At 35.9% G+C, this 23,916-nt stretch overlaps 3 protein-coding genes across 3 annotated transcripts in view; 1 reads left to right on the forward strand and 2 right to left on the reverse strand.

The window, feature by feature from the left end:
• The window catches only part of lamb1b (laminin, beta 1b), a 29,603-nt gene extending 27,059 nt beyond the window's left edge, over positions 1-2,544 (forward strand). Inside the window, exon 33 of the mRNA XM_054625057.1 lies at positions 1,942-2,544. Coding sequence (XP_054481032.1) covers positions 1,942-2,081 — 140 coding nt within the window. The 3' untranslated portion in view covers positions 2,082-2,544. The remainder of the gene's footprint in view (positions 1-1,941) is intronic.
• Positions 2,545-3,255: 711 nt separating this feature from the next.
• eri1 (exoribonuclease 1) lies at positions 3,256-7,865 on the reverse strand. The gene is made up of 7 exons (XM_054624780.1): positions 7,647-7,865; positions 5,561-5,742; positions 5,127-5,343; positions 4,953-5,036; positions 4,748-4,857; positions 4,539-4,653; positions 3,256-4,296 (listed from the first exon to the last, which is right to left on the reverse strand). Exons 1-7 carry the CDS (start codon positions 7,719-7,721, stop codon positions 4,054-4,056), a joined length of 1,026 nt encoding a protein of 341 aa, XP_054480755.1. The 5' UTR covers positions 7,722-7,865; the 3' UTR covers positions 3,256-4,053.
• Positions 7,866-13,801: 5,936 nt separating this feature from the next.
• Positions 13,802-23,916, reverse strand: part of tmcc3 (transmembrane and coiled-coil domain family 3) — a 37,277-nt gene continuing 27,162 nt past the window's right edge. The window contains exons 2-5 of the mRNA XM_054624716.1: positions 18,962-19,132; positions 17,673-18,454; positions 16,080-16,215; positions 13,802-15,151 (exon numbers count right to left, since the gene is read on the reverse strand). Of these exons, the coding sequence (XP_054480691.1) occupies positions 14,849-15,151; positions 16,080-16,215; positions 17,673-18,454; positions 18,962-19,132 (1,392 nt within the window). The 3' untranslated portion in view covers positions 13,802-14,848. The remainder of the gene's footprint in view (positions 15,152-16,079; positions 16,216-17,672; positions 18,455-18,961; positions 19,133-23,916) is intronic.

The raw sequence follows: 23,916 nt of genomic DNA on the forward strand, positions 1-23,916 counted from the left end.
GACATACTATACTATGACTTTTTTCTATACTATGACTTTTTTCAGGATTTTTTTCGACATACTATACTATGACTTTTTTATGATTTTTTTTAATATACTATACTATGACTTTTTTATGATTTTTTCGACATACTATACTATGACTTTTTCAGGATTTTTTTCGACATACTATACTATGACTTTTTTCGGGATTTTTTTCGACATAATATACTATGACTTTTTCAACATACTATACTATGACTTTTTTCAACATACTATACTATGACTTTTTCAACATACTATACTATGACTTTTTTAGGATTTTTTTACGACATAATATGCTATGACTTTTTTATGACTTATTTCGACAAACTATACTATGACTTTTTTTTTTTTTTAGACTTTTTCGACATACTATACTATGACTTTTTTCAGATTTTTTCGACATACTATACTATGACTTTTTTCGGGATTTTTTTCGACATACTATACTATGACTTTTTTCAGGATTTTTTCGACATACTATACTATGACTTTTTTCAGGATTTTTTTCGACATACTATACTATGACATAAATATGCTATGACTTTTTTATGACTTATTTCGACAAACTATACTATGACTTTTTTATGATTTTTTTAATATACTATACTATGACTTTTTTATGATTTTTTTTAATATACTATACTATGACTTTTTTCGACATACTATACTATGACTTTTTTATGATTTTTTCGACATACTATACTATGACTTTTTCAGGATTTTTTTCGACATACAATACTATGACTTTTTTATGATTTTTTCAACATACTATACTATGACTTTTTAATGATTTTTTCAACATACTATACTATGACTTTTTCAGGATTTTTTTCGACATACTATACTATGACTTTTTTCGGGATTTTTTTCGACATACTATACTATGACTTTTTTATGATTTTTTCGACAAACTATACTATGACTTTTTTATGACTTTTTTCGACAGACTTTTTTATGATTTTTCGACATACTATACTATGACTTTTTTCAGATTTTTTCGACATACTATGACTTTTTTCAGATTTTTTTCGACATACTATACTATGACTTTTTTATGATTTTTTCAACATACTATACTATGACTTTTTTCATACTATACTATGATTTTTTTTTTCGACATACTATACTATGACTTTTTTCGGGATTTTTTTCGACATAATATGCTATGACTTTTTTATGACTTATTTCGACAAACTATACTATGACAAACTATACTATGACTTTTTTTTTTTCAGACTTTTTTCGATTTTTTTCATACTACTATGACTTTTTTCAGGATTTTTTTTTTTCGACATACTATACTATGACTTTTTTCAGGATTTTTTTCGACATACTATACTATGACTTTTTTCGGGATTTTTTTCGACATAATATTTTTTATGACTATGACTTTTTTTTTTCGGACTTTTTCGACATACTATACTATGACTTTTTTATGATTTTTTTTACTATACTATGACTTTTTTATGATTTTTTCGACATACTATACTATGACTTTTTTATGATTTTTTCGACATACTATACTATGACTTTTTTAGGATTTTTTTATACTATGACTTTTTTATGACATACTATACTATGACTTTTTTATGATTTTTTTCAACATACTATACTATGACTTTTTAATGATTTTTTCAACATACTATACTATGACTTTTTTAGGATTTTTTTCGACATACTATACTATGACTTTTTTCGGGATTTTTTTCGACATAATATGCTATGACTTTTTTATGACTTATTTCGACAAACTATACTATGACTTTTTTCAGATTTTTTCAACATACTATACTATGACTTTTTCAGGATTTTTTTCGACATACAATACTATGACTTTTTTTATTAAATCTTTTACGACATTCTATATTGTTATTATACTACTATAATACTAAACAGTCTGTGTTTCTGTGTTTTCAGAGTTGGAAGGTTCCTACGAGGCCAACCAGCTCACCCTGGAGGCCAAAGCTGCAGAGCTCGTGGAGTTGGAGCAAACCGTCCGCCAGATCCTGGATGAGATCAACTACAAAGTGACGATGTACAGCACCTGTCTGGGATGATCACCATGGACGCTCCAGCACCTCGAACTATTAACTCTCCTCATGTGTACTGGCTGGGATTTTAACGGTGCCAAATTCAAAGCGTTTCAAACTCTGCTCCCAGTTGATTCCCTGAGTATTTAATAGCTTTAAGGACCAAACACTGTAATATATTGGACACTGTCAGTGCCAACAACTTAACAGCCAAGTATATGTGGACAGATGTGCCAAAAAAACCTTTAACAATGTAAAGAAGTTGTAATGCTGCCAAAAACCATTAAAGTATTGACGTAACGAGCCCCAAAGGAAACCACTAAAAGCCAATGTGACCTCAGTGTTTAAAACCAAGAATGTGTGGAGAATATTGAACAATTTAGCTGTATAAGATATTACAATCTTTGTATTTAAATATATGACTGAACATTTTTGATAGAAACAATTTATACGTACTTAATAAGCCCAATGATATTAAACATTTGTGAATACGAACAATTATTAAATTTCTATTTGACAATCAAGCTACTGAAGCGTCCCAGTCTTTTGTCTTTTTTTGGGGATGCTGGAGCGCTAAGAAATGTGCTTTTCCTGCACAAATTTCCACAGGTATCAATCAGGATTTCAATAGTTTACGCCTGTATTAATCAATATTTACAATTACAATCAAATGACCCAATATATAATGCAAAAATCACACAATTAACACCAACTTTGAGTTCTGTGGAGCGTTTTAGACTCTTTTAGCTCATTGTTATGGTTTTGAAGCAGATGTACTGTTCGACAGCCTGAGTTGCTGTCAAACCGCTTCATTTCTGCAGCCAAGCAGCTTTAATAAACTAACTGTACACAACCTGCTGTCATCTTGAATACCAGCTTGATTCAGGAAAAACTTTAACAACTGAAAATGTTCAAGGTTTTCTGAGGTGGTAACCCAAGATCCTTATCTTATAATCAATTTAGTGAGTTAACAGGCTGAACAACAGTGCCTCACACAGGCAGAGAACGGTAACTACAGAGATAATGAGGTCCATAAAGAAAAGGTTTGAAGTTTTCAGACTTAAATTGTAAAATGTTGATTTTATACACTCTAGGATGACGATTAAATTTGTCACAGTCTTTACATAAAACCCCAAAAAAGATACTCAACCCGATATCATACATGTTGAACTTGGACAAAGATGATTTACAAGAACAGAGAAACATTTTTTTATTTGTAATATTTGGCATTCAGAAGAATATTTGTGCCTGTTAAAATAGAGCATCCTCCATGACATAAAAATGAATTCAGTATCATAACAAAAAGGTGACAGAATCCTACAACACAGGCTGAACTCTTACAGTACGTACAACAGACTTCTTTATACGTTAACACCTGTGCTGTATCTTTATAACGACGGACAACGTTTTCTCATTACTCAACACTGATGTTATGGCTGTTATTATGTGGCACTTCAAACAGCACAGCAATAGCAGCAGCAGCAACACATGTGGATCCGTCTGTTCAGTATTTGCACAATGGTAAGACAGATGTGGGGTTTTAAAGGCTAAAACTGACATTGATATAAATTTACGGCCACAAGATTGACAACTATTCAATGTTTTTATTTCAAAGATACGTATTCTTGAAAGTGAAACCAGAAATAAAAAACAAATTCACATCATCATGGGACGACTGCATTTTAATCAAATTGTTTGTTGAATATTAGCAGCTTATAAGGCAGGTCGAAAAAGGGAAATCCTCCCACAACACACTGCTGTGATCTCTGTTTTTAGGTATCTGGTGTAAAAATATATGGAGCTGTTGTCAGAGAGGAAACCTCACATGTGAATCTGAAATCAAAATGTTGACCCCCTTTAATGAACTACAGCCTTAAACCCCAAAACAGAAAGAACAACTTAAGACTGTTAAAAGTGCTTTGGATTTTATTTTTTCATCTCTAACTCACGGGGGTTAAAAGTTGAGACGTCCTGTAGGACTGGCCTCAGATCCTGGGTTCTAGTCTCTGCTGCGGGGGTTATGCGGTGCAGGCGCTCCTTCCACGGGGGCGGAGCTTGGAACGGAGAGCAGCTGGCCGGCGTGTATGCGTTCGTTGACGCGCAGCTGACACCCGTCCTGCAGCATGCGGAGAGCTATCCGGGCGATGTTGCGCGAGTCGTCCAGCCCGGAGTGAGGGCGACCTTCGTACTTCAGACCCAACTTCTCCAGCATGGTGCTCAGCTTAGTCTGTGTGCGGGGAACCTGAGGGAGGAAAACAGCTGGTTGGGGGTTTGCTGCTGTTTTTGATCTTAAAAACAATAAGATCCTTCATTTTGTCACAAAACTGGTAATTGAAGTGAGGTACGGGTATTTACAAGTGTCGCTGTCCATTTCACTTTATTTCAATTTTATTATGAGTAACTTATAGACCTTCTTTAGGGGTCACTGTGAAATAAAGACATTTTCATCCAGTCTCTCATATTAAAACTGATAAAAACACAAACCTTGTAGAAGTTTCCGTATGATTTTCTGATGTTGATCCACTTCTTTGCAAAGTGAGGATATCGGATCCGGCTGAGACGGCACTGGATGTTGAGGAACTTGCTCATATCCCAGGCCCTAAAGGAGAGGTAGAAAACAAAAGCAGTGTAAGATTTCACTAAACTGACGAGAAGAGCCACAAAATCTGCATCTTTACTGGATTCAAACGTACCCGTCAGTCAGGATGGCGTATTTGTACTTCGTCCCGAGCTCCCTCTCCTGGAGCCAAGCGACGACCCGCTGGAGGACGTCTTGAAACAGTTCTGCTTCATCCACCATTTTCTGATCAACAAAAGAACAGTTTGTTCAAGTTCACAAAAGCTCCTGATCACACGCTATTGACACTGATGTCAAAGAGGACCCCGGGCTCAACCAACCTGTGTTATCCCCGTTAACTTCACACAGAAGTCTGAAAGCTGTGGGTTCAACTCTGGTCTCACATATTCCTGAAAGGAGTCCACCTGCAAAGTAAATAAATAAAAAAAAAAAACATTTATAAACACAGAAGTCGCCCTGGAGTTTAAAAACAGAGCATCTCAAACTCAACTCACAATTTCTAAGGTGTGCGTGTTGATGAGAACCATGGGGAACTCGATGATTTCATGGTGGAAGTCTGAAGGATTATCCTCTTCACACGTTGCCTCAAAGTCCACCACGCAGATGTAGTCGTAGAAGGTGTCGGTGGGTCCTCCCTCAGCGGCAGACTGCAACAGCTTCTGCTTCTTATAGTGGCTCTTCAACCTCTTCTTCATCACATCCTTCACACCTCTTCACAGACAAAGAGAAAAGAGGTTTAGGAAACACTATATATGTGTTTTAATACTGGACGTAGAAATGTTTATGAACTGAGCTTGAACGGTGGAGTCAAATGTATTTCTCTGATTGGTTTATGATAATACAATTATTCTGTGTATTTTAAAACATATTAAAACGTATTTTTACTTATATTCTTAATTAGCTTCATGTACTTCTTGGTCCCGATTACCTTGTGTCGAGCTGCAGCTCTGATAACTTGATCCGAAGCTCTTCCTTGGTCATGCGGTTGATGTGCCCGTTAGCCATAGAGATCTCTTTGTACACCGGATGACTGAAGTCGCTGTTGGACTGAGACGGGGACACCTGAGGAGCAGGTTCCTCATCGGGACATATCCTGCTGCAAGGCTTCACCTGGAGAGGAATTATATTATTCAATATGTGACACAGAAACATAACACAGAGGATTAAACATGATGTCAGATTAGTTTAATGTGCAGGTCGGTTATAATAGAATATTCATTAGAATATGCTAAATTACAAAAATGGAATATAAAACACTAACAAGTACAGTTTTGAGGTTCTTGTACATTACTTGAGTATTAGCATTGTGTGTAATTCTACTTCACTATATTAGCAGGACATATTGTACCTTTTGCTCATAAAATGTCATCGAATAGCTTGTCAAAAAAATAAAATTAAAGAGTCTATCATATGAATTTCATTAAAAAGTGATATATCATGAGGATGTCAAAACCAAAACTCCTAGTTAAGTATGTCATCAAAACTGTAATAAAAAAAGTAAAAGTATAGTGTGTTGTCAGTATAGTATGTCTTCAAAAATGTAATGACAAAGTCCTAAAAAAGTCATGTTTCAAGGTATGGTGTGTCATTGTATGTCATAAAATTCATAGTTCTGTAGGCCAGTAAAAGCACATATGAAGCCCAAGCATAGTGTGCAATACAAATTTAAATAAAAATGTCATAAAAAAACCTCATAATATAGTACTTTATAACAGAAATGTTCAGGCATCAACTCGTGGTTTCCCCCCTGCAACATAGGTGATTAATATATATTCATTAATATAATGAATTAGTATAAGTAATATAATTAAAACATTAATGTAACTAATATAATTTAAACATTAATATAATTATAAATATAAACATTCATATAATATAAACATTCATATAATATAAACATTAATATAATTAAAACATTAATATAATTAATACAATTTAAACACTAATATAATTAATATAATTAAAACATTAATATAATTAAAACATTAATATAATTAATATAGTTTAAACATTAATATAATTAATATAATATGAACATTAATATAAGTAAAACATTAATATAATTAAAACATTAATATAATTAACATATTATGAATATTAATATAATTAACACAATTCAAACATTAATATAATATAAACATTAATATAATTAAAACATTAATATAATTAAAACATTAATAAATTAATATAATTTAAATATTAATATAATTAGTATAATTAAAACATTAATATAATATGAACATTAATATAATTAAAACATTAATATAATTAATATAATTTAAACATTAATATAATTAAAACATTAATATAATTAAAACATTAATATAATTAAAACATTAATACAATTAGTATAATTAAAACATTAATATAATTAATATAATTTAAACATTAATATAATATGAACATTAACATAATTAAAACATTAATATAATTAATATATTATGAACATTAATATAATATAAACATTAACATAATTAATATAATTTAAACATTAATATAATTAATATAATATAAACATTAAACATTACTATTATATAAACACACATCATTCTGAAATGATTACTTGAATATCTTTATAAATGAATCTGAATGCAGGGCTTTCACATAGTAATCTTACGTAGTAATCTTACGTAGTATATTATTACGTAGTAATATTACGTAGTAATCTTACGTAGTATATTATTACGTAGTAATCTTACGTAGTAATCTTACGTAGTATATTATTACATAGTATTCTTACGTAGTAATCTTACGTAGCATAATCTTACGTAGCATTTCAACTGGTTTTAACTAAAACACATACATGTCTTTTTACCACGTTTTCTATAACTTAAATTCAGTATACAAGCATCAGTTTTTAAACGTATATATACATATATGACGTACAGCAGTAAAGCATGCACCTATTCATAGAGACTGGTTACGTCACTGGATGCCTAGAAACCAACGTAGTTAGCGTAAACAGAACCCAGTGTAGCATGAAGCTAGCGTTAGCTCCCTGCACACACACACACCTGCTCGTCTTCCTTCGTGTCGGACATCTTCCCGTTGACCTCCTCTGCGTGAATGTTCTCCTTGTGCTCATCCATTTAGACTGCAAAGTTAACCCAGAAACAACCCGATTTAACGTGAATTCAGTAGAAGCTAACGGGTTAGCTACACCTGCTAGCATTGGCTAACGGGATAGCAAACATGCCTGTGTCTGGTGATGACGACTTCCGGTTTGCGCCAAAACAAAGTGACGCTCACTTCCGCCATCTTGTGTTGTGGGTGATAAAAAAATAAACAATATGTGTTTTTAAAACATAATATCAATACTCACTTACTATAAATATAAAAAATATATAATAATAAAAAATAAATAATATATATATATATATACAGTACCAGTCAAAAGTTTGGACACACCCTCTCATTCAATGGTTTCTCTTTATTTTTATTTTCTTTATTTAATTATTTATTATTTTTTTATTTTTTTATTTTTATTTTTTTTATTTTTTTTTCTACATTGTAGATTAAGATAAAATAAAAATAATCCTTTATTAGTCTTGCAGCGGGGAAATTTACAGGATTATATATTACAGGATTATATATATATATATATATATATATATATATATATATACAGTACCAGTCAAAAGTTTGGCACACCTTCTCATTCAATGGTTTTTCTTTATTTTTATTTTCTTTATTTAATTATTTATTATTTATTTATTTAATTTTAATTTTTTATTTTAATTTTATTTTTTCTACATTGTAGATTAAGATAAAATAAAATAATCCTTTATTAATCTTGCAGAGGGGAAATTTACAGGATTATATATATATATATAGTGCAAATATAAAAAGTAAAAGAAAATTAATATAAAATAAAATGAAATAAATTATGTATTATAAATAAGCAATAAAAAACAGTTAAGAAACATTCCACAATAACTTTAATATTTATTTACAGATTTAAAAAATTATTTATTTATTTAAGTTATTTTTATTTTACATGTTATGTTTTTTCTGCATTGTAGATTAAGATAAAATAAAAATAATCCAAATCTTGAAGGAACACATAGGAATTATGTGGTATTAAACAAATGCTCAGCAAACTAGAATATGTTTTATTTTAGATTCTTAAAGTAGTTGAGTCAAAAGTTGGACCAAACCTTTGATTCAATGGTTTTTCTTAATTTTTATTTTCTTTATTTAATTATTTATTTATTATTTTATTTTTATTTTTAATTTATGTCGTATACATTGCATGTGTTGTATCTCTGTTATGCTGTTCATTCTGTACACATGGCATCTATTGTATTCTGTCCATCCTGGGAGAAGGATCCCTCCTCTGTTTCTCCCAGAGGTTTCTTCCTTTTTTCTCCCTGTTAAAGGTTTTTTTAGGGGAATTTTTCCTGTGCCGATGTGAGGGAAGGACAGAGGATGCTGCATTTACAGATTGTAAAGCCCTCTGAGGCAAATTTGTAATTTGTGATTCTGGGCTATACAAAATAAACTGAATTGAATTAAATTGAATTGAATTCAGGAAAATAGTCTCATGCAAAACTACATTTGAAGACATATTGCCAAAACATGTTCACTTACACATTAACATTTGTACTATAGTGGTTATATGTTTTCTTAATGGTATGGATGATATCCATAAAAATAGCCTAACAACTTTAATCTTTAATAACATATACATAAAATATGTTTAATGTATAACAATACGCGTAAAGTAATAAGTCAGACTGGATGTGGAAAGATGAAGATGCACAAAATAAATCGGAAATTTAATTAATGTTCACTGTTGCTCATTTGTTCCTTTATAACTATTGTTTGTCTTTTATCTGCTTTGCTATAAGAAATGTCAATATTTTTAATTTCTTCAAATTGTTTCATTTCTGAGAGACACTGATTTGTATTTTGGAGACACTGCTCATATCTGACCGCTAGGTGGCGCTGTCCTCTAAGTTTTCTTCTGTGCCACAGAACACAATGTACCTTAGTAAATATCCTTGGCTCAGTACAGGTGTTTGAAGCTGAGTCTCTCCAAGGAAGAAGGAAAGAAGAGGAGAAAAACAGTGTCTGAATCTGAATGATAAGATAAGCAGCTGGATCATGGATTTTCTACTTGTACTGTCTCCATACAACACATATAATCTTGTTCATATCTGAAATATTTATGGGATGGGAAAGCGTTCTCACCAAATCAAATTTAGAGTGGAGATCATTCAAAAACCACATTTATTTCAAGATGCATCCCTCTTATGTTTAGTGATCTTCAGCGGTGGAGGAAGTGTTCAGATCTAGTACTTTAGTGAAAGTAGTAATACCACAGTGTAGAAATACTCTGTAATAAGTAAAAGTGCTGCATAAGAACTCGTATTTGAGTAAAGGACATTACATTACATTACAGGGTGACAAAACATTTTACCATTAAAATATACTTTAAGTACCAATAGCAAATTTACTCATAATGCAGAATGGGCTATTTCAGAAATATATATTATATATTATATCATTGGATTGTTATTATTGATGCATTAATGTGTTTATCACTTTATTATTGCAGCAGGTATACTTCAATATCTATCTCTTTTTTTATTAATATTCTGAATCTATAAAGTAACTAACAATTGACTTTATTAAATAAAGTTAGTGGAGTAAAGAGTACAATATTTTCTATTGACATGTAGGGTAAAGGTTTAAAGTAACATAAAATGGAACCTAAATATATATAAGTTTAGTGCTTATGTAAATGTACTTTCTACCTCTAATAACCTTGACATTTGGAAACACATTTGATTTTTGTGGCAAAATATAAAAGTAAAAAGTGGGCTGACTTGCACTTGATTTATTCTGCATTGCTATATATTTAATGAAGCATTTAGAATTAGACGATAAAGATCCTGAATGTTAAACGATCCATGAATTCACTTTAGGAAATGGCTTCCCTTAGGCTTCTCATAAAGCTTAAAAACTTGTCAGCGTGCCAATAAATGCATTTGAAACGACACTTTCCTCCTTTAGTACAAAAAAGTTGACAATGGAGCATTTATAAATGAGTTAAATGTCCTTGGAATATTCTATTTAGTACACGCATAACATAACTCTTTATTTCCACACTAACCACAGGTGAATAGTTGTACATTATGGGAAATATGTGTATTCATTATTCTTACCGAATTAAAGACGAGAAGCTTGATATGACTCTCATGTGCGTCTGCTTAACCTCAAAAAGCAAGAGCAAGGAGACAGTTAGCTTAGCTTAGCATAACAGGTAAACAGGTGGGGGTCATCGGTATTTTCCCAGGGTGCAATGTTCTCGATATAAACTAACATTGTAAAAGATTGGTAAGGGCTGTCCTTGCAGTTTGAATTGCAAAAGATTTAAAGGTCATTGATGTTTAAAATGCAGTTTGAATGGTTAGAAAAATATCCATCAATATGTCTAAAGTCAAAGAGTCTTACCAACAAATTCGAGTAGGTTTAAAGGAGTATGACATCAGTAGGCTATACGTTATAGGTGTGGTGTGCTTTTGACATATTGACACAGGGAAACATACATTGAACATTTGACCTTTGGAAAAACACATTGCTGATAAGATAAAATCATTTGAAACGTGTCACAATGGGTTCTTCAGTATTTCTTTTAGCAAGGTACAGTAACCGTAACTCCAGGAAGTCAGCTACATAAATCTTTATAACACCATAAAGTGTTATTTTTACACTTTCATTTTTCTACATATTTAACCATAAAAATAGAAGAGTTTTGAATAGGAATCTTTTTTCTACTCTCCATCTATTTCTACGGATTAAACAAACAATATATAACATTTTAATCAGTGAGCTTTAGGGGGCGATTAGGCAACTTTCTCACCTTTGGGCAGAGCCAGGCTAGCTGTTTATGCTAGGCTACGTTATTAAGACTCCTGACTGTAGATTAGTGGTATCAATCTTCTCAACTAACCTTTGAAAAGAAAGCAAATATATTATATTATTATACGTTTTATAATTTCTTTACTGAGCTACAATGTGAAGGAACAATGTTAGAAAAAAAATGCATTTCAGTGGCCAAGCTAACTATTTATAATGTGTCCAACAAATAAAAGTACAGGCAATGAAAAAAATCTTTATAATTTCTTTATGGGAGCTACAATATGAAGAAATAATGTGAAGGAATAAAAACATAATTTATGAGGTCTTGCTTATTATTTATGATTTATCCAACAAGTATAAGTAAAAGGTAAACTTAATAAATAATTAAAAATATGAAAAATAAAATGCTATAATAAAATTATTACTAAAGCAAAAGATAAATATCTTTAATAATTCCTTTAAGTACTATAAAGAGTATACTTTAGAGGGGTTTCTCTCCACCAGTCCTCCAGTGCAGAGCACTCAAAGTAATTTACATCCATTTTATGTATGAATTTCTTATCATGCTTGCAGAGTGGTTTGATCCCTGTCCTTACATCACACAGTCCGATGAATCATGTTTAATGGATGAGATGTTGGGGAATTAAAAACGAGGACCAGTAGGAAACAGAAAATCCGGAACAAGCTTTAAAAAAAATCTGATTTATTTTCTCATTTGAAAATAAGATAACGTTATGGAACCCCATAACCAGAAACTAATGCACATGGAAGAGACAAGAATATGAAAATATACATCATGGACGTAGAGGTTTGGAGAGGAGGTGCATTTCTCTCCTGAAGAGCAGACAAAAAGATTTTTAGCCAATTCAGAAAAAAAACAAAAAAAACACCAAAGACTGATGGCAAGAAACCAGAAAAGATAATAAAAAAAAATAGCAATTTCAGTGTTGCCTATAAAGGCTTATGTGCCTTAAAAATCTCCATATTTGGCTTTAGAAGGGACGCAAACAGAATACAAAGAAGAAGAAGAAAAATAAGCTTGCATTGACAAGGCTTCAGTCCCATTTCACCCTCCTCATCATCACAGTGATAAAGAGTTAGGGAGCAGCGAGCTACATTGTTCAGTTTCCTCTGTCTATAATCCGTAGTGCTGCATTCATGTCACGTGGGAAATAACAGTAGCTAAAGGGGGTTTATATTATATATTATATTATATTACCACTCGCTTACTGACATTTCAGTATTCTGCTGCAAAAACGTAAAACATCCTCCAAGTGATTACGATTCATGAGTCTTAAAATATGTCGGCAGGGCAGGATTCTGGTGCTAGTTTCATCTCAAATGAGTCACTTATCAGCTGTCTAGTGTGAAAAGGCTGAAGGGAATGATTATGTGTAATTGAAATGTAGTAGCAGTAATCTATCACTGTCGCTCCGTGGCTGAGATACAAGTTTCATCAGATGGGAATCCTTTCATGTCAGGACTTTTAAACAGTCAGGACGTTGCTGTTGTTATTCTCACAGGACTTGAACACAGCACAACATTGAAGGCTTTACACAAAAGTTAATTTGTTCTATTCACCAAGAAGGCAATTCCATAAAAAGTCAAAACATGCTAGAGCTTTTCTCTAATCGTCTGGGCCTTCCTCACAGTTTACAGGCTAGCTGGTTGATGCTAAAGCTGCAATCTTTGGAGATGAGAAAACCACGTCAACTCATATGTTACCCGAAATAAAACATAAAAAAAAAAAGCATCAAATCAACAAGACAGGAGGCAGTTTAAAAGCTTTCCATTAAAAGGAATAGTTTGACATTTTGGGAAATATGCTTATAAGCTTTCTTACAGAGAGTTAGATGAGAAAACCAGCAGAAGGTTAGCTTAGCTTAGCTCAAAGAGTGGAAACGGAGGGAAACAGCTAGCCTGGTTCTGCCCAAAGGTAACAGAATCTGCCTTTGAGTGTAAAAACAACAGGTGACAGAAAGTTAATGCTTCTCTCCAAGAAACAGTCCTGCACATAAAAGCACAAATTGTTGTATTTAAACAATAATATATATATATATATATATATATATATATATATATATATATATATATATAACGGGTTAATTAGTGAGCCATGATAGCAGTTTAAACTTGTTTCCAGTGATTATGCTAAGCTAATCATATCCTGGCTCTAGCTTCATACCTATACGTGAGCAGTGTTCATTTTTCTCACCAATTAACGTTTTAATTAGCGTGTTTCAACTAATTAACGTGTTCATTTGTGAGCCATTAGCGTGTTTCAACTAATTAACGTGTTCATTTGTGAGCCAGGCTAGCCGTTTCCATTTGTTTCCAGTCTTTATGCTAAGCTAATCATCTCCTGGGTCTATCTTCATATCAAGACGTGAGTGGCAGTAATGTTCTCTCCAAACTCTCTCAAAGAAAGCAAACATTGTGAGAATCACAGTGTAGACACACACACACACACACACACACACACACACACACACACACACACACACACACACACACACACACACACACACACACACACACACACACACACATTTAAAAACAACAGCTTATAAAACGTCCTTTTGAATGAGACACTGAGGAGATAAAGACATGACATAAATACAGGACAGATCAGTACACAGTACAAATCAACCTTCAGGTGGATGTGTGTCTTCGTGTTGTCACAGCTGGCTGGTGTTCAAGACTGCTTGACTGGCCGCATGCAGCCGGTGAGTTTGTTTAGAGGTGTGAGGTGGTGACAGATACACTTTCCCTTTAAAAAGGACAGGAAATTCCCGCTGTATTTCCATGCACCAGTGAAATCCACTATATATAGATTTTAGTGTCTTGTTGCTGCTGCGGTCCAGAATCCTCTGATGACCAGATGAGAGCAGGTGATTGAATCCAACAGCCACATTATAATGTGGCTGATCAATTCCAGCTGATTCATCTTTTAATGATCTGATACTCTGGACTGTAGTGATGCACTGTTTATGTCAGCGTTGTGTAAAAAGTTTATATGTTTGCACCTTCGGCCTTGTAGGCAGCACGTTGTGGATCTCAGTTATAATTTATATCAGCTTACGTCTGTGTGTTGGAATTACAGTAGAGGTGCATTCTGGGAAAAGGCTTTCTGTGGACCCAGTTTAGACATGCAAATAACAAAGCCATAAATAAAGTCGACCGTGAAGCCCCAAAGCTAGGGCTGGTGTAAGGCTACATGTAAACTCCTCCCCAGTTTTTGCGTTGCCGTGACAACACACCTCGGGGGAAAAAACTTGGACCCTTCGGGGGGGGGGGGGCGGTCGTTTATGTTTTCTGGTCTCGTTTTTTTTGGGGGGTTCCCTCGAAATCAGTGCGGGAGGAGCAATCGTTCCAAAGCGCACTGCAAATGTTCCCAGTTCTTCCACAGCAGAGCCAGCAAGGACACGCCCACGCAGGTGAGCGCCAGGTGGAGGCGGCTTCGCAGCAGCGGGGCGGTGAACTTGGCTGCCGTGGAAACGCACACCAGGATGACGGTGACTATGGCCAGCATGATGTTGATGCACTTCCCCAGCAGCACCTTGGCGTCGGTGTTCTCCACCTGAACCGTCTGCTGCTGCTGCTGCTGGAGCTCCAGCTTCGACACGCGAGTCTGGCACGACTCCAGCACCTCCTGCACACACACACACACACACACACACACACACACACAGTACATATATGGTTGATATCAAGGAAATACTGGAGAGCAATGAGTCATAAGGGAAGGGCAGTGAAACTGGATTAGATAATAATTGACATCAACAGCAGTAGAAATGAACAGGAGTTGTGTTTCTCATCAGAAATGAATGGAGGACGCTGGAGGAACCTCAGTGTGTCTCATCTGTCTTAAAAAATACAAATACCCCAAATTGTAATAGAAAACAAATGAGTTGGAATAGTACAACCTATTAGAAAAGATGAGCATTTTAAAGTAAGTTCTACATGTCAGTTTGCTGTTAAGTTAAGGTGCAAAGTCCACACTAAACATGAGTTTTCATTATTTCAACTTTGTTTCTGTGAAATTGTGTTTTTGTCTCTTTTGGTCAGTTTGGCTGAGGGCTCTAAATACTACAATACCCATGAGCCCCTGCAGATGTTGCAACTATACATAGAAGCAGCTGTAGAAGTTTCGGATTGTGTGCATGCATCTTTGGAAGTCTGAACATTGAAGAGTCCTTTGGCAATACTGATCCTGAGCATCAAATTGCTTGGTGTGTGTGTGTGTGTGTGTGTGTGTGTGTGTGTGTGTGTGTGTGTGTGTGTGTGTGTGTGTGTGTGTGTGTGTGTGTGTGTGTGTGTGTGTGTGTGTGTGCGCAATGCTTTGAAGACACCAGGATAATGCTGCACAATCATTTTCATAACTTTTTTTTTTGCCATCTTTCGTTGGAGTCTGTTTGCACTTATATTCCACTCAGCTCTCTTTAATGTCGTTTGTACGAAAAAATGTCTGGGACCACAGAGTAATATATACAATTTCCAGAGCTGTACTTGTCAAAATATGTTAAATGTGAGTCTCTGGTGTATTATATAACTCACTCTCATATGTTTGTGTACAGTACCTGTATGTCCCTGGCCCTCTCGTAGGCCTGGTAGGCCACCTTCTCCTCGATACTGGCCAGCTCCTGCTTCAGATTACTGGTCTCATGCTGGTGGAGCTCCGTCAGGTCATTTAACTGATCCTCCAACCGCTCATACCTGACACACACACACACACACACACAAACGTGCAGAAGAGGAGGAGGCAGAGAGCCAACAGCACAGAGAGAGAGAGAGGAAAGAGAGGGGGAGAAAACGATGCATAATTGAGTGTGTGTGTGTGTGTGTGTGTGTGGGTGAGTAACAGTACAGCAGTTTATGTACTACTGCAACTAAGCTGCTGAAAACATTTGCCCTTGGACGACTTGTGTGTAAGCGCCGACGTCTATATTTAGTTACGAAAAGCTTATAATAACTGTCAAAAGCAATTTGAAGTTCAACAGATGTACACACACACAATGTGTCACCAACAGTGAGGAGTGCTACTGCAGGGTGAGGATTTTTTTGGCTTGTGAACACTTTAAAATGAAGTGCTGTACTCGCGACCCGTCATACTTGTGCAGGTTATGGCTTTAGTGTCGCCGTGCATCATGAGTCGCTCAAACAAAGAGAGTTGTTTTTCTTTAAGGGACGGTTTTGTGTGAAGGACTTTTAGAGGCATGAGAAAGTTAAAGTATCCCGTTATTGGCAAGGAAAAGGAAGACATTTATCTTCCTCCTACCAACTAAATTAAGATTTACTGATCTAGATTTTAACATGAATATTTAAAAGAGGAACAAGATAATATACTTGTGACAGGAAGAACCACTGAAATATATTCTGAGGCTATTGAGTCAAGTCTGAGGAAGTTACTTAGGCCAGAGTTATATTTAGTCAAAGATAGTTTTAGGTAATGAAAACCGTTTTAATCATCAGATTATATTGAACATATAAATCAATCTAGTCGAGCCAACATATCACCTTGTTTCTATCTCTCAAGCGTTCATTGTTAACTTTAACTTAACTAAGTAAAGCTAAATGCATACTTTTACGTTCACGAGTATTACTATACTTCCTCCTTTGTATTTGCCACAGACATGCACTGAAACAGACAAATTAATTGGAATTTTTTTCAAACTTCAACTACAAGGTTTAGTCATATATGCAAATTTCCCCGCTGCGGGACTAATAAAGGATTATCTTATCTTATCTTATATAACAACATTACACATAATATGGTTTGGATTCTGGTGACACCTTACCCATTTTTTTTACTGGATTTAAAAGTAATCTGACTCATTTACTTATTTGTTTACTTCTATTTATATTTCATAACTTTTATTATGTTTTTTCCTTTTGACCTGGTTGTGTATATACAATATTTAAAAAAAATTGACTGTGGATGGAGGTTAAATATGTATTGTTCTATAAAATGAACTTCATACTATAAAGACTTCTGTTCATCACTCAGTGACGGGGATAAATCCTCAAACATCCACGTGTTTACTAATCTAATAGAGTGCTGTTTGACCTCCTTATTTATGAACTCTACTTTATGTATTTTAACAGATCATTACTGGGTTTGTGTGTCCTGTATGGTAAAGTGTATCGCCAGAGGTCAGGGGTCAAACTCCTACCTGTATCTCTCCTCCTGCATCATCTGTGTGAAGTAGCTGTAATCTCGTTTGAACTGCGTGTTCAGAGTCTCCATGTCCTCCGCCAGCTGCACCTGAGACTCCCTGATCTCCCGCACCATGTCCAGAACCTCCCCCAGCCGCCCGTTGGAGTCCGACCTCCCCGGACCTCCGGATCCGGCCCCTGACCCTCCGGCCGGGTTCCCGTTGGAGTCGGCGGACGCAGACGTCCCCGTGGAGCACTCGTCGTCGCTCTGGTACTTCGTCGCCTTGGCTACCGTGGTGGCGCTCCCGCTCAGACCCCTCGAGGCGGCGTCCACGTGCAGCCCCGACCCGGACTCCATGGAGCTCTTGAGGTGGGCGATGTTGTCGGCGCTGCCAAACTTGTTCCTGATGAGGTTGGCGAACTCCCTCGACTTGTTGAAGAAGAACGGCGGCGAGAGCGACACGCCGGGCCCGATAGTCTTCACCTTATCCAGCGCCGGGTGGCGTCCGGTGGTGCTGACGTCTCGCAGGCTTCCCTCTTTGCTGTGAGTGCCGGACTCCTTGCTGCCACCATCCTTGTGGTTGTGTTTCCCGTTGGTCTCGCTGTCCTTCACGCGCCGGTGGTACTGCTCCAGCTTCCTCTGCAGCCGGGCGATGGTCTGAGCAGACTTCTGGTTCTTCTTCTCGAAGACCTGGCGTATTCGTCCCACCTGCTGCTTGTCGGCGTTGTTCACCAGCTTCAGGTACTCGGCGACGTTCTGGTCCCGGGCCGCCTGCTCCACCTTGATCTGCTCCGTCACCTAAAGGCAGAATGAAGAGGAGATATAAGTACAATTATATAAGAGGCGCCGATTCAACTCCCTTGATACCATTTTGATTGTTTGTAACTACTTTGTACTCAATTCTTGAAACTAATAACAAACCAAAGTGTTTTATTTTGCTTTGTATGTATTCATCACTGGGAGCAGTAATAGATTACATTATTTTTTAATAATCTCTTCATTAAATCACATGAAATGTAATATGATGGAAACAATTCCACTCTGAGAAACTTTTCTACCAATGAAAGTTGAGACAACAAGGGACGAGGTGGAGTACAATTTCTAGCTAATTAAACTAATTAATTTAATAACTTTTTCATTGGTATCTGTAGCATCACAACGGAAATCTAATCAGCTCATTATTGGATACAGAAATGTTAACGGCCCTATAAAGTACCATCAAACCTATCTGAGGAGTGTTTGTTCAGAGGCTCCACACGTCTCTCAGAGTGAAAACACAGTAAATCCAAAAGTAAATCCTCCGACCTTGAGGATCTTCTGCTGCAGGCTGTCGATGCCAAGCGCTCCCTTGGTGAAATCCAGGCCCACTCCGTCATCCCCGACGCTGTCCACCACGTCCAGGTTGGACTCTGAGCCGCCGCGGCGCATCGGCACCGGGATGCTGAGGATGTTGGCATCGCAAGCGCTGCGCTCTGCCTGTAAACACACAAACAAGAGAATGAGGAGGGGAGTTATTATGACTGCAACTGTTAAATCTATAAAAACTTTTTTTTTTTTTAAATGTGAAAAGAATGCTCACATTTTTCCAGAGCACAAAGTGACATCTTGAAATGTCTTGTTTTGTTCAGCTATATCCCGAGAATATTCAGTTCACACTGACATATGACAAAGAAAAGCAGCAGAAATGTCTTTTGAGAGCTTGGAACTCAAGAAGGCCGACGTTTCTTTCACAATTTCTGTTTCAAAAATGACTGAAGCAAGAGTCAGTTCTTTGTTACACTATTTGAAAAACAACATTTGGTACTCCGACTGTCATCTGGAGCTGAGCTGATATCACTAAATCTTCAAAATGCAGACAACATCTGACAGTGTCATTATTATAATGGAGATGTATAACCTTTCATGATTTGAGATAGATAGATAGATAGATAGATAGATAGATAGATAGATAGATAGATAGATAGATAGATAGATAGATAGATAGATAGATAGATAGATAGATAGATAGATAGATAGATAGATAGATAGATAGATAGATAGATAGATAGATAGCCTGGCAAATCTGCTACAAAGAAGGTTCCTTTCCTGAAGTTTTTCATAGTCATCCAGCCAAAAGAATTCAACATAAATGGAAGTCATTTTACTAAAGACCTATGATAATAACTTAATTTAATAATTAACTTACCTATGATTAAATGCCTCATTCAACGACTTCAGAGAGAAAATCAAAACTAATCAAAAGGTACAAAATAAAAACATATTTTCTTATTTGCTTTCAGATGTCAGACGTCTATTCAGATTTTCAGGCTTCATTATGAACCAAAAACCTGCTGCCGAATATATTGAGCCATTGATATAAAACAACCTGTGTTTATTTGACCTCATAGAAAAGCTTCTTTCATAGTTTTTTTTCCATCTCTCTTAACTGGCTGCCTCGTCTCTTGGCAAGACAGACGGAAGATAAGAGCTTTAAAAAGAAATACGAGAGGATGAAAAGAGTATTGAGTGTGTCGTCTTTAGAGGGTTCTTGTGTTTGGACTGAAGGGGAAGAGGAGGAGAAAGAAAAGGCGGCCGATGGGACCGTTATTCTGTCTGAAGACTTCACAATGGTCACTTAGTGGATCCAAACAAACAGCATCAACGCTGCCTCTTGCACCGAAAATCCACTATTGACAAAAGCAGACGATTACGTAATGCCAACTAAAATATTAGTATGTGGTAAGTCTTGTTGCCACGGCAGCAAAGTGCACACAGACAGACTAAGCTCTAAAACACACACACACGAGCAAACTGCTGACGAACCCTGAAGGCGTTGTTTTTTTGTTTTTTTTGGCTTTATTCTTTTTTTTTTTGTTACACACAGAGGAGCAGAATATATGGCACTTTAATTACATCCTGTGGTTTTGTGATACATCCTGCTGAGTCAGCAACCATCAGCCCAAGCAGTGAATCATACTCCTACATTACCAAACAGTTATTAACTTAACATAAAGTCATTCATGTAATTCCTTTGTTCTGAATTAAAACTGAGCTTCTACTCGCTACTCCTGAGCACAGATGGCTTACACCCTCAGAACATCACATGTAACACATCCACCGGTCCAACCAGAAGGCCACAAACGCAGCCAGAACAAACCTGTGCTTCAAACAAACGCCGATACAATCAATATTACGTAAAAGAAATACTGAACATTTGCTGTTTGTAGCTTCACAAGTGGAAGATTTACTTCAGTTCCTTTCTTTTATAAAATGGTCAAATAAATAATTTGGGGATTTCTTTGACTGCTGGTCCAAGTCTGGCAGCTTCTGATGAGATTTTAAACATTTATAGCCTCAAGGATGAGGTCATTGACCTGTGGAGACAAGATATTCTTAAGGATATATTTGGAAATTCGGCCATAAAAAAGGCCACAAAAAGGGCTACAGCAAGATGTGAGAAATGCTTTTTGAGCCACCAAGAAAAAAAGAATTAAACTGAATCTGTTTGACATTTTATCTGTCTTTTCTGTAAACTAAGTCTCCGTACATGATTAAATGTGGTTTCATATGGAGTAACACCTATATATAACTTACATATATACACATAAGATATATATATTCACATATACACCCACACAATACATTTACTACACGCTATAAATCTGACTTTTCAAAGTGCTAGTATCCTGTGGCTCGAACAGTGTGTGGTAAAAGGTTAATAAGAAGAAATAATGAACAGATGATTAAATAATTAAAATTGTTGAAGTCAATCAGTTGCAGCCTGATGATAAGTGCATGAGATTAAGGTGAACTGTGAATCACCTTCCTATTGCAGTAAACACTGAACCTCCTGTTATGGACTAACAAAAAAACACAACCTTGAATATTTTACATTTGTGACCAGATCACGCTTTCACTTCCACAAAGCAAACATTTGTTTCCCATTTTCCTTTGCTACCCCTCACATACAAATAGTGATAAATGTCATGGTTGCAGGAGATTGGAGTGTAAAAACATGTGTCTGTTGGAGCCTCACACTCAGCAGTCAGCACACGTATCGGACATCCATTTGAAAGTGGGTCTGAGGGAATTATTAACATGTGAACACACAGAGGCACCATATGTCTCTGAAGGGCACAAGCAGATATCAGGTCACAACTCGTCATTTGACCCCGGTCTGCACTGAGGCCATTTAGATTATTATACAGATGGGTGGACACACAGCCAAAACACACAAACAACACAGGGAAATGTGAAGGAGATATTCAGATATTCTACCCGTCTACTAGAAATAAAAAATGGATGAATGGCTGTGACTGCAGAATTGCTTTAAAAGTGAAACTCCAATGTCCTGGTGGCTTAGTTGGTTCATTTACATAACATCTGCAGCTTCCTGGGTTCAAATGTGGTCTGGAAGCTTGAAGCATATAAAAAAAACATCTATATATACTTCCAAGAAAAAATCTCAGATGCTCTACTGCAGTTCTGTCAATGAACTAGGATCCTTCCACAAACAACCAAACAAATATATGAATACTTTAAACTATTTCTCTAGACTATTCATTACTTTGTAGATCAACAAGATATATCAACGACCGCTTTTGTAATCGTTATTATTTAAAAGTTATTTATCATGCAGAACTTGTGAAATACTTGTTAGTTACATTTTTTCCAAATGTGAGAATTTGCTGCCTTTCTAATTTTAATAAGGTTGTAATCTAAATAGTATCTTTAACTTTTGAACCTTCGGTCAAACAAAAAACAAACTTTGGTCTGGAAATTTAGATTGATAGATTTTTTATTTAATCTAAAACAATACAAATAGGCCACAATCACGCTAGCTGTTCTATGACGCTGCACACACATGCTAACATCAGCATGCTAAATATCACACAATGACAATGCTACAAGTTGTCCAGCAGCTAATGTTCGCCTTTTTTTTCTCCATGTTAGTTTAGCATCTTAGCATGCTAACATTTATGAGAAAGTGATCAGTTTTGCAGGTGTTTCATCAGAAAACAAAATAATTGAAAAAATTATAATGTTGCCCTGATGATGATGCCAAATAAAAAGTCAGATTGTCACCAAAGTTATTACAACTCATCCTGAAGGGGGAATTAATATTTGTACCACATTTCATGGCAATTCATCCAATAGTTTTGAGACATTTCAATCAAAACCACAAACGTGAACCTCATGGCGGCGGTAAAAGAAAGGTCACCAGCGTCAGGAAGATGCAGAGATTGGGAACCATTAATGTCTGTTACAACATCTGCCAATCTGGTAGATGTTGACCTCGTTGTTCCTGAAGCCATGCTGCTAGTGTGGCTAAAAAGAATCTACTTATTAACTGATAATGAAAAATAATGATCAGTTGAAGGCAAAAACTCCAACAAGAAAAAGGACAAGGCAGATAGAGTGCGAGTATCTGCGTTGGTGTGTGATTTGCTTTGGCCTTCTACAATCAAAATCTAAGATTAGAGACTGGAGAGGAAGCATGTGCTGTTTACGGTGTGTTGAAGAGACAGAGAGTGGGCCAACAAGTGCTACTCCAACTCCCACTAAGCACAGCTCATCTGAGTGTCTCATTAAAGGGAGCTGGGAGTGGGGACCTTGCCACGGGGAGATGACGACCTGACACAAACACACAGGATATTGCCCTGGGAAATCTGTCTTTCTGTCGCTGTGAGAGAGAGAGTCAGAGCCGCTTTATTCCTGCCTCCAATCCATCAATTTATTTTCCGCTAACATGAGCCAGAGGTAGACACAAGTCTGAGAACCGTCAATCCTTTGTGATCGACTCAATCCTCCTCGTCAGCTCATCAGAGCAATTTTCCCGAAACGCAGAGGCAACCCTCAACAGGTTTGTGCCAAAAAAAACAAACAATCAGCAGCTGTCCGCCAGTGAGGAATGAACAAATCAAGCCCCAACACTAATCCATCAAGTCAAGGCTGTTTACAAGAAATGTAAAATCCACTCTGAATACCAGCTGAGTGTCATCATGTCCGGGGCTTCACGTTCGGGCCAGTAGATTGATGTTTCACTCGCCCAAACTTGTCCGAAATGGGAAATGTAAGCCTATTAAAGCCATGAATTAAATCAACAGGGATTCGGAGAAATGGACAAAAAAAAAAAGAAAACATGATGTATGAAAGCCAAAGCCGGTAATGTATTTGCTTTACATGATTATTTACTGGTCTTCTCTGTGACAATTGAGGGATTATACCACATTAGCCATCAATTAGTCGGCTCTAAACCAGCATGGAGTCACACACGAGGT

Source organism: Anoplopoma fimbria, chromosome 23 (assembly GCF_027596085.1).
Source record: "Anoplopoma fimbria isolate UVic2021 breed Golden Eagle Sablefish chromosome 23, Afim_UVic_2022, whole genome shotgun sequence".
NCBI lineage: Eukaryota > Metazoa > Chordata > Actinopteri > Perciformes > Anoplopomatidae > Anoplopoma > Anoplopoma fimbria.